A 12,124-nucleotide genomic window follows, 5' to 3' on the forward strand; every position below is an offset into this window, starting at 1 on the left:
TCATTACACTGATGAAGCAAAGGAAATGTGCAAATGCAGAGCATGTCTGCATGCACAGGTACTGCTGGTGACGGTGGCTTGCTGGGAGGAGAGAGATTTTCATACGAAAATCCTCTCTCATATAAGAGCCGGTTCTGTGGGAAAATGAAACCTCTCCAGGAGTTTGTGTAGTTTTTTATAAATTCTGGTACTGAGAGATATTCTCAGTCCTATTTGTTGAAACCATGAGTGGTACAAGTTGATGTCAGAGGACAAAGGGGTAACACTTTATAATAATCATTATTAATAAATGGTAAATTTATAGTTCATTAAACTTAAATCTGAATATTAACATTTTAACCCTCCAAAATTGAAAATTCCTGGAGAGCTTGTTTAACATCCCTGCAGCATTCTGGTAAGAAGGAAAATATTCCTGCAATTCATTTGATAGTTTTCAATGAAACATGAAACAGTGGATGACTTATTTTTTTGCATTATAGAGCAGAAAGGCTCTTGACAAGGTCGAGAGTGCAAAAAGGACAGAGAGCGTGGAGCTCCAAAGGGCTGCAGGGGAAGTAGAGATTAGTCAACTTAAGCAGCGGCTCCAGGAACAGGAGGCGTTGCTGGTTGAGAGACAAGCACAGCTGGAAGAGCTGGAAGGAGAAGTAGAAACTCAACAGAAGACAATTGATGATCTCACCTTCCAGAAATCACAGCTCGAGCACGACATTCATCAGTATTGCACCAAGTTAGAAATAGCGATGAAAGACAAAGATGGCAGTGAGCAGGAATTAAATCACACTAAACAGCTAATTGAGCAGTCAGAAGCCAAGCTGTCTCTGGCTCAGAGGAAACTAGAAGAGCTCTTGAAGAAAATAAATGAAGATCAAGATCTGGAGAAACAGAGCCCGACACTTCAGAGAAAGATAAACGTGGAGGAAGGTACAGAGGAGCAGTTGCAAATTCAAGTCCAGGCTAAAGAAATTGTTCTGGCTCAGCCGCCTTTGGTGTCTCACAGTCAGACGACAGTCAACAGTGAGCCTGAGTCATCTACAGTGAGAGAAAATGAGAGCGTGATGGCAGAAGCCCTGCAGCAGAAAGTAGACGAACTAGTCCTGGTGCAGAAGAGAGCAGACATGGCTGAGGAGAAAGCCCAAAGTTACAAAAAGCTGTTGGACGACAGCAACAACAGACTGAAGAAGCTGCAGATGGACATGGAAAGTGAGAGGAACAGCATGAGACAGAAGTCGGAGGATCTCCAGCAGGAGGCAGCGAACATGAAGAAATCCGTCAATCAACTTCAAGAGGAAATGAGAGCTCTCCATAGAGCAAAGTCCTCACTGGAACAAAACGCCTTTTTCCAAAGCACAGAGGTTGAGGGTCTTAAAGAGCAGCTGAAGATCACTCAAGGAGAGCTGCACAAGAAAAGCTCTGTGGAGCAGGATAATAATCACAAGATTAGCAACTTAGAAGAAGAGGTCGCTTCCAAGCAGGCAGTGATAGATCAGCTGAAGTTTAAATGCAACGAGCTAACAAGGATAAACGTCTCATCTGAGGGTGACGTTAGAGGTCTTCAGATCCAAACAGAGTCATTAGAGAAAGAGAGATCATTTTCTGAGCAAAAGATCAAGTCTTTAAAGAGTGAGTTGGAGAGCTGGAAACAGCAGCTTCAAGCAGCGAGGGAAGAAAACAGCTTAATGAAGACAGTAGAGCAAGCGTCGCAGCTCAAATGTAAAAGCCTTGAAGCAGAACTCCAAAAAAGTGAATTAGTTGCTTCCCAGTTGCAGAAAAATGTAGACGAGTTAAAGCAGGTAAACATGGAGATGGAAAAGAATCTGAAGAACGTCAGAGCTAAGCTTGATCAGGTGACGGTGGAAATTGACAGCAAGGATCAGCAAATTAAAATCTTCAAGTCTCAAGCGGAGGGCACCAAATCACAGGTTAGGATTATTGAGGAAGAGCTGAATAAGAAATCGCAGACCTACTATGAGCTTCAGATGAAGCTGCAGGATTACAGTGAGGAGGTCAGGAATATGAGTGAACTGGAGCCGAAAATCAAAACACTGAATTCAAAGATCGCCAACTATGAGAAAGAAATGGCAACTCTGACATCAGAGCTGCAGGCGGTGTTTGCCGAAAGGAATTCTGCAAATCAAAAGATCCACATGCAAAATGCTGAAATTAGTCATTTGAACATGTTGCTTAAGACCAAAAATGCAGAACTACAGAAAGAAAACACTGAGAGTCAGAAACACCTCAGTAAAGTGAAGGCGTTGGAAGATGAGCTTTTCAAACACAAGACCAGTATGAAAGGGTTATCCAGCAGCTCAGAGAGGGTTACAGAAACCCTAAAGCAGGAGATGTATGCTCTTCAGAATGACAAGAAAGCAACAGAAAGGAAAGTAGAGAACTTAAATGTTAAACTGTCAGAGTTCAACTCTTCCCTCCAAAGAACTAAAGATGAGTTGTTGAAAGAAACCAGAGACAGAAAAGTCAAAGAATCGAAAATAGTGCAGCTAGAGAATGAGCTTGAGAAAAGTAAAGCAGCATTGAAAGATGTAATGTCGAATTCTGACAAATCCCGATCGAATCTACAACATGAAAACACGATCCTTAAGAGGGAGAAAGCTGAGGTGCTTGAGAAAAGCATATCGTCGGGATCTGAAGTCAGAATGCTGAAAGAAAAGCTGCAGCGCGCCCAAACAGATGCAGACCAAAAGCAAAGAGAGAACTCAGTCCTTCAGCTGAAGTCCCAGCAGATGGAAGAGCAGCTTGAGAAGTGCAAGAAAATGCTAGAGGAGTTGAAAAATAAACTAGAGCTTCAGAAGGAGGGCTATGAGAGGCAGTTGTTGCTCGTGCAGACCGAAATAGAGAAAAAACTGATTGTGCTCCTATCTGAAAACTCAGGTGAAGGTGAGAAGTCAAAACATAGCGCAGAATTAGCAGAGATGCTCAACAAGTATTTCAGACAAGATGTCAGACAGATTAAAACAGTGTATCAGACCACTGTGGAGTCAAAGCAACAAACGGACCAACAGCTGCAACTCCAGATCAAACTGGACAAACTGCAGCAGGAGAGAACAAAGCTCGGACATGACCTCACAAATGCAAAATCACAAATCGGCCAACTTGAGGAAGACAAACTTAAACTCACCTCAACAATAAGCGCTTTGCAAAGCCTTCGCAATGAACAGCCGAACGAGTCGGCGAAGTTCAAACAGCTGTTGACTGAGAGTGAGTGGAAGCTGACAGCAAAGGACAGCGAAGCGAGATCTCTTCGCGACCAAATAGAGTCGTACGTCAGGGAGGTCAAAACTCTCCAGGAGAAGCTTCTGACGCTAGGAGTCAGGATGAAGACTGAAAACCAGACGACAAACAAACAGGAAGTCAGTGAAACCAGTCATCACTACGTCAAAGACAGCGAGCCCGGTTCGCTGAAGACGGATCATACAGTGACGCCGAGGACGATGCCCTCGTATGAGAGTGGAAAATTCAACCTGGAGGACGAGATTCTCAAAATGAAAGCGTCCTCAGAGGTATGGATGAAGTTAGTTCAGCAACTGACTGCTTGTGGAGTTAAAGGGTAACTCCAAAAAATTTACACATTAAAGTGTGTTTACAGGTCTTGGTAAGTACAGCTGCATATGTCAAAAATACTTGTATAAAGTTGTATAAAGCCTTTTGTGGCTCCAGAAGAAGCTGCGTGTAATCTGATAAATTGCCTCCATTGATGTCACTCAGTGGCTAAGTTGCATTGTGGGTAATGTAGGCACCAGGTTTTGAATGTGTGATCACTGTGATCATTTGTTTTTTGATCTCTCATAATGACTCCAACAGTGTTTAAGTAATGCATTGCTAGGTTAGTGGACTGCTTTTCAAAACCTGGCTCCTACATTACCCACAACGCATCACACTGTGTGACATCACTAGAGGCAAGTTAATAGATAACATGCAGTTTCCTCTGGAGGCAAAAAGGCTTTATGCTACTTTTTCACATATGCAGGACCTGTAAACACACTTTAATGTGTAAAATTGGTGGAGTTACCCTTTAACAATTACAAATATTTAAATGTAATACAGTTTTAATAAAAATATCTATTTAACAGTTGTAGTTGTCTGTAACAGTGTAACTTATAAGTTCTTCCGTTGTCACATCTACAGATGTCAACAGAGGGGAAGGAAAACATTCTTGAGGGACTGAAACAAGTCAAACAAGATAAAATGGAAGTCATTCAAAGCCAAAGTCTTCATGATTCACCAACAAAGAAAGCTTTGAATAGCCCTTCTTATCAAACTCCTACCCTCCTACAAAGAGACATTCAAAATGTGAGTTCAACCAAACCTGATGAGCCCATGTCTGCGGCAACACGTGGATACCTGGCTCTGTGTGGACTAGCAGACACACAAAGCACCACCAGGACAAGAACCTATCGGATCACCGAAACCTATGAAACCTTAGACACATCAGAGAGACCAGACGGTGAGGGAAAACTGAGTGACATGTATTCAACTTCCCAAAAGCTCCCAGAACTCAAAGGCAGCACAAGTATCCAAAACTTAATCAAATTCAACTTCTTGGATGAAGAGGTTTTGCGCAAGTTGGACACGGGTCTCGTCCCAGCAGAAGATCTGCAAGCATCACTTACTCTGCACGGCGACAAACCAACAACTATTGCTGGAATTTATGTGGAGTCGAGTAAGAAAAAGATATCCTTCCTAGAAGCTGCTGAGAAGGGTTTCTTAGCAAAGACGTACGCTCTTGAGTTTCTGGAGGCTCAGGCTGCGACAGGAAGTCTCACAGATCTGACCACAGGCCAGTCACACTCAGTTGGTGAGGCTTTGGAGAGAGGTATCATAGAGACAGGCCTGAAAGATAAACTGATGGAGGCTCAGAAAGCTGTTAGTGGATACATCCATGCTGGCAAAAAACTGTCTGTGTTTCAGGCAATGGAGGAAAGGATTCTCGATAGATACAAAGGCAAGAAGATCCTTGAGGTCCAGGTAGCCACTGGAGGACTGATCAACCCAGAGACTGGTGTCAGGGTACCAGCGAGCATTGCTGTTGATCAGGGTCTTTTGAACAAGGACGCTCTTCAGAGTCTGCATGATCCAGTTAGTAACCCCAAAGGTTTCCACAACCCTGACACCGGACAGAAAGCATACTACTCTGAAATCCTGAAGAAGTGCCTCTATGACATTGATGGTGGGGTGTTTCTCTTCCCATTCGGTGAGAGAAATCTTACCAACACCTCTCCCCTGAGTTCTCACAGAGCGTCTGTCGTCATCAGCACTCGTGGCATCGAAATGTCGACGTATGAAGCATTCAAGATGAGACACATCGACAAGAGGACGTATCTGTTTCTGTCCCAGCAGGAAAGTGAATGGCAGGAAAAGACCATAGTCGACACCAGAGGGAGCCCGCTTCACATCATTACTGATGTCAAAAGTGGCCGTCAACTTTGTCTAGAGTCCGCTCTGAGTCAGAGATTCCTTGAAACGTCCGAGCTTGAAAGCTACCGCAGCGGGCTTCTAAGTATCTATGAGGTTGCGGACATCATATTTTCAAGAATGGTTGTTGTGGAAGACGTCAACAGCCCCATTGCTGGCTTCTGGGATATCACTCGGAGGAAGAGGCTGTCAGTCCTTCAGGGTTTTCAACAGGGCTTTACTGATAGAGTCACCGCTTTACGCCTGTTGGAGGCCCAGGCCTGCACTGGAGGTATTTGCGACCCTTCTTCAGGAGAGAAAGTTAATCTCTCTGAGGCTCTCAAAAGGAATCTTTTAGATGAGGCACTGAATCAGCAGCTCCAACAGTTCGAGCAGGCCTTCAATGGCATCGTTCACCCCAAGACTTCAAAGAGCTTGTCTGTTCCCCAGGCCGTTCAGGAAAATCTCCTCCCAAAGGATGCCGGCTATCGCTGCATGGAATTCCAGCTCTTGACCGGAGGATTGATAAGCCCTGACACACACGATAGAGTCTCACTCGAAGAAGTTATTCAGAGCGGCCTTGTTGACAAAGTCACTGCCTCTGCACTCAAAGATGAGAAGTTCCTCACCAAAAGCCTCACCTGTCCAAAGACCAAGAGAAGGATCACGTTCAGGGAGGCGCTTGAAAGAAGTGTGTACGACTGCCACACAGGGTTGAGGTTACTGGAGGCTACAAAGATTCATGGTTATGGAGCAAAATCAACGTTTCATTATGTTTCCGCGTACAAGTAATAAACATCTGTAAATATATGCTGGTCAATAGCATAAAAGCAAAACCTGCAAATAGGGTTTCCTTTGGTTTAGCTTGACTTTACTGTTTAATGTTCTTTTTTTGGTTCACACACAGCTGAGCTTCGGTGTTTTTAGTCTGATTATAATATCCCTCCTTTTTCAGATTCCCCCTCGAGTGTTTTTGTTTTATTTTTCCTAACAAAGTTAACAATCTTGTCAAAAACCCATCTGTTTGAATTCTAGAGATCTGTTGATGAGGAGAAGAGAGAACATGGTGATAAAGTTAGCAAACTGTTGCACTGGATGTCCAATGTGAAACAGACCTCTAACAATGATGGGAATGCTCTGAAAGATAGCAATGCCAACACAGACGCTTCTAATAAGCCCCAGGTAAATGATGTGTATTGTTTGTGGTGTTCTCAGTTTGTCCTGTTTTCATATGATGCCACATATTTGTTGTGCATGAGAGAATGCTTTGATTTATTGGTGAAGAGTATTTTTCTCATCAAAATATCGCAGCCTTTTGCTATCATGGTGTATGATTTCCAATAAAAACACACAGTCTACTTTCTGATTCATTGAATCAATACATATTACTATATAGGTAGTGGTTGTACTTAGTGTATTACATCCAATGTTCACTTTGCTTACAGATGCATGGTTAATATAATGGATTTGATGGTGTATTTGATTATGTGTAATCACCTCCAACTGATTCAGTGACCCCCAATGTTGCACAAGCACTCATATTTCACAGCACCCTCAGTGACCAGTAAATAATCAACACCACACTGTAACACCCCCCAACCCCATCAGGTTTTGAAAATATCAAAATACATTTCAGATTTTTGTCCCTGTGTATCTATGGAAACATGCAATATACTGTAGATATGGTCCAAAGCTGACATTATTCAATTATAATATGAAAGAAAATAGAAATATATCTTATGTGTGCCTGAGGTATATCACAATAACATCCTAACTGTTATAGATTAGTGCTGAGAAGCAGTTTGAATGGGTTGTGATTAATGGTTTTATAGGATTCAAACTATTTAACGTAACAGAATAGAAAAGAGATTAGATGTATTCATTAAAGGGGTTCAGCATATCATTACACATCTACTATGCTGACTTGCCAGAAATTAGATTATTGACTTATTTTACACATTGCTATTTAAGTAGAGGGTTGAGTTTTACATCAGATCAGTGATTAAAGTTGAGCTAAACTGTATATAAATAAAATTATATATACATTTAAAACATCATACTTTTTAAAACATCCAGATTGTTTATACCGGACCAGATTAACTGGTGGCCTGCGAGTCGAATGTGGCCTTTTAACAACCTCATTATGGCCCTTTGATCATTTTATAATTAGACTAATTAGCCCATTCATTAGTTACTTGTGTTATCAAACACACATATACTCTTATTTCATTAAAAAGTTTTAACCCAGGCTGTTTAAGCAGAGGGAATTTACCTGAGTCAAACTGATGATGAAAGATTTAAAAGGTCCATTTCTGTCCTGCACTTTTGATTTAAATCATATTTATTTTAGTGAAAACTAATAAACATAAAAATGTTTTTTATTGAAAGTGCATTGTTTTCACACATTAAATTCCTAGTTTTACAGGCCAGACATAGGGAAGATAAATGTCCACAGCAAAAGTTTTTTTTATTATGTTTGTTATGTTTTTATATGTTTTTTTCAAATCTGGCCCTTAAAGAAGTTGTTGAATAGGTCTTGCTTACACTGTCAATGCCAATACATTCATTTAATCAATACATCAATAAACCTAAACCATGGGCACTAGATATAGTTATAAATATTGCATCCACAATTTCAGTAAAATTCAGTTATATGAATACAAAGTTTAATTATTACTAATTAATAATTGTTATGATTTAAGTACATATAATAAAATGTCTAATGTTTATTTTGGAACAAATCATGGATTAGGTATTAAAAATATGTATCTGTTTTTCTTTTATTTAAATGCTTTAACATTTAATGCACACAAATGTGTAGAAAAAAAATTACAGTTCAGCAATTACATTATAATAATGACAGCTCTGGACTTCCTGTTCTCTCAGATTGTGTTTCTGAACATAATCTATTGACATTCTGTCCCTCCATGTAAGGCAGTTTGAAATAATGCAGTAAAAATACAACAACACCACAAATGACAGCCTCTAAAATGACTTTCAAGTTGAATCAACTCTCTTTGACACATTATAAACAAAGACCGAACAAAGTTCATATTTGTGGCAAAGCTGCTATTGGATTGCATTATAATTTGTGCTGGGACTTAATTGTAATCCAGTCACTGTAGTGTAAAGAATATCTTTATTCTTTTAATCAATGAATTTTCTATAAGTAACTCAACTGAAAAAGGTCATGCAGTCTTTTATGTGTGTATATAATAAAAAAGAATGTTAATTGTACTTTATATACAGTGTTAATATGTCGCTGTTTGATGTTCTAGGTGTCCGTCGAGGAAATGGTCACGAAGAAGGAACAGATCGCAGAAGCACTGAGGGCCACACAAATGATGCTGAACAAACACAGTGACAAGTGAGTCAATCTACTGTCAGCGACGTGCTGAATGCTGCCCGCTGTTTACAGTCTGAGCCTCATTCTTTGTGTTTTCTCTTTCAGAATGACAGAGGAGGAAAGAGAAAAAGCCCAGGAGCAGCTGAAGGCGCTCAATCAGGCCTACAATGAACTCTCCAAGCATTGTTCAGATCAGACGACCTCTGCAGAAGAGGTTGGAAACCTGTCTGTATTTGTGTCTTATGATGTGTTAGAGAACAGTGCCACCTGATGTTCAGCTGCATGACTAACCTTTCTCCTCCTCTCCCTAGTACAGTGTGAGCAGTTGTCTTTTGCATTGCTCTCTTTATCCTCTGACACTGGATCATTAGAGACAGAGAACATGATTTTTAAAGTTGAAGCCCAGAAAATCTGAGTATGCTGTAAACATGCTTCGTTGCGCCCGGCTTTGGTCTGACATGTCACCATTATTAATATGACACGTAACCCTTTATTAGTGGGCTGTGCCCCGCAAAGCCCACTATGTACACCTCTGTACAGAGGTGTACATAGTGGGCTGTGCGGAGCACAGCCCACTATTGTTATTCCCCGGGCCTTTTTTTATTATTCTTCTTCCGCCGTTTTTATAATGGGTTTTCCCATTTGCGCTTCGGTTCGTAACTTGTCCCGCAGCTTTGAGCGCACACAAACAAAAAATACATCAAAACGTGCGGCTCGATCGGGAGATTTATGCTATCATTCAGATTTCCAGAATATTAATTTTTCGCGTCGTAAGACGCGAAAAACTGCGAAAAATTTCCCATAAGAATGAATGGGACGAGGAAAAAAAAAATCGCAAATCTCAAACATCTCCTGCTCTGGCCTACGTTGACCTAGAAACACCATTCAAACTTTAAAACGTAGGCACGGGTCTTGTCTATCTGAGTTGTATTTAAACTTTTTTCGTGCGATGTTTCGTTTTTGAACTCTGACCCTTGAAAGATGGTGAGTGATTTTGGAAAAATTCAGGATTTATAATGGGTGTGTATTGCGGAATGTTCGTGCAGAGCCAACTGCCAGAGTGGGGGGAGACTCAGAAAAACTCTCACAACTTTTCTCTTTCTCTGACGACCACAGCCACAAATTACACAGTAGAAGAGTGATTTTTTCATCAAGTTGTAGCCACACGTGTCCTCTTTCTCCCAATGTGTCCACTTTATTGGTAGGATTTACGGTTTTTGATTTATCTGCCTCCAACCGACAAGAGTAGCTCTCAACTGCTCCATTTACCCCAATGTTAATCTGGAGGAGGATTTTCGAGGATTTTCCAAACTGCCCCTGTTTTTAACTCGCTCCTATTACCACATTTCAGAAGCTAGGACCACAAAAAATAATGGCTGTGTTCTTTAAGGCCTTCCTGGCTTGATGGTGAAGAAAATTTTCCAATATCATGTTTGGTTTTGAAGATATAGCACTAGTTTGAGGTCTAGATTTGGGGCAAAAGTCACTCTCAAATCAGCTGTCCCAGGTGGTTGCTAGGGGTTAACGACAACCATCACCGCGGCAACCAAGCAGGACTGGGCCTGCAGATGTTAGTATTACTACACCCCTTTGCCATATTTCGGCACTTAACTCGTCCCGCACCGTTGAGCGCACGCAAAAAAAAAATATATCAAAACGTGCGGCTCGCTCTGACTCGGTATGCTATTATTCAGTTTTCCAGAATATTAATTTTTCGCGTCGTAAGACGCGAAAAACTGTTTCCCATAAGAATGAATGGGACGAGGTCAAAAGTCTGCGTCTTTTTCAAACATCTCCTGCTCTGGCCTACTTTCACCTAGAAACACCATTCAAACTTTAAAATGTAGGCACGGGTCTTGTCTATTTGAGTTGTATTTGAACTTTTTTCCTACGATATTTCGTTTTTGAACCCTGACCCTCTAACAATCGTGAGTGATTTTGGAAAAACTCAGGACTTTATAATGGGTGTGTATTGCGTGAGCTAGAATGCAGAACATCACTGAGTCTCCCCCACACACACAGAGAGAGAGACACACAGACACACAGACAGACACACACGGACACACACACAGAGACAGACAGATAGACAGAGACACACACACATAAACACACACACACACAGACAGACAGACACACACACTCCTTATGGGGACATTTTCAAATTTCATCCTGCTACTGCTTTTGCATACGTTCAGCTACAGAAACCGTTCGGTCTGTCTGTCTGTGTGTGTCCGTGTGTGTGTATGTCATCTGTGTGTGTGTGTGTCTGTCTGTCTATCTGTCTCTCTCTGTGTGTGCGTGTGCATCTGTGTGTCTGTATGTCTGTGAGTGTGTGTGTGTCTCTGTCTGTCTGTCTGTCTGTCTGTCTCCCCCATAAGCCGCAGTGTTAACTTTGAGCCTAAATTTCTGGAGTGGAGCAGAGAGTACCTGTTTTGTCTCTCGCTCTGGCTCCCTCATTTTTCACTCTACAGTAATAAGAAAGACATCAAAATGTTCAGCAATGTCTCCTGTTACTCACTCTATACATATTTTGGCCATAACCATTAGACTTTTTTCTCAAACTGCAGGAGTTTGGGAGGTGTTTTCCCATTCATCCTTATGGGGACATTTTCAAATTTCATCCTGCTACTGCTTCAGCATAGATTCAGCTACAGAAACCGTTCAACTATCAAAATGTTCAGCTTTTTAAGCTCTTTCAGCCTGTTTTCAGCTTTTTCAACTTAGATATAATATAATATAATGTAGATATGAAAGTTCTCAACGTACGTGGGGTGCGAATTTGCACAGAGCACAGCCCACTCTCGCGATTTCCCAACGGGAAATTGTCTAGTTATTAGTGTGAATGCTTCAAAGCATTCACACTATTGTTCTTCTGGAATTTATTAAACTTTTTATTCTTCTTCCGTACGTTTTTTGGCTCGCTACTACTCCTACAAATTTTGTGCTACAGAAACCATTCAACTATCAAAATGTTCAGCTTTTTAAGGACAGTCTTGCTTCCATTTTTCTTTTTTCTATCTTTCATACTTTTGGAAATATTCAGCTTTTTCTGCCAAATGTTCCCCATTCATCCTTATGGGGATTTTTTCAAATTTCGCTCTGCTACTACTTCAGCATACGTTCAGCTATAGAAACCGTTCAACTATCAAAATGTTCAGCTCTTTATGCTCTTTCAGCCTTGTGCTTTTCAGCTTTTCAGCTTTTCAACTTTTTCAAATATTCAGCTTTTTCAAAACTAAAACCAAAATTTTTTCCCATTCATCCTTATGAGGATTTTTTCAAATTTCATTCTACTACTACTTCAGCGTACGTTCAGCTATAGAAACCGTTCAACTATCAAAATGTTCAGCTTTTTAAGCTCTTTCAGCCTTG

At 41.0% G+C, this 12,124-nt stretch overlaps 2 protein-coding genes across 5 annotated transcripts in view; both read left to right on the top strand.

Moving 5' to 3' along the window:
* Window positions 1-12,124, top strand: part of dst (dystonin) — a 121,313-nt gene that overhangs the window by 52,944 nt on the left and 56,245 nt on the right. For all 4 annotated transcript variants that reach the window (XM_084375007.1, XM_084375008.1, XM_084375010.1 and 1 more), the window contains 3 exons: window positions 6,442-6,588; window positions 8,685-8,773; window positions 8,858-8,966. In XM_084375007.1, the coding sequence (XP_084231133.1) occupies window positions 6,442-6,588; window positions 8,685-8,773; window positions 8,858-8,966 (345 nt within the window). The remainder of the gene's footprint in view (window positions 1-6,441; window positions 6,589-8,684; window positions 8,774-8,857; window positions 8,967-12,124) is intronic.
* LOC311270253 (uncharacterized protein) lies at window positions 1,558-6,435 on the top strand. The gene is made up of 2 exons (XM_084375011.1): window positions 1,558-3,515; window positions 4,141-6,435. The coding sequence occupies exons 1-2, from the start codon at window positions 1,677-1,679 to the stop codon at window positions 6,196-6,198; spliced, it is 3,897 nt and encodes a 1,298-aa protein (XP_084231137.1). The 5' UTR covers window positions 1,558-1,676; the 3' UTR covers window positions 6,199-6,435.

This window comes from Pagrus pagrus (genome assembly GCF_965226575.1).
Source record: "Pagrus pagrus genome assembly, chromosome: 15".
NCBI lineage: Eukaryota > Metazoa > Chordata > Actinopteri > Spariformes > Sparidae > Pagrus > Pagrus pagrus.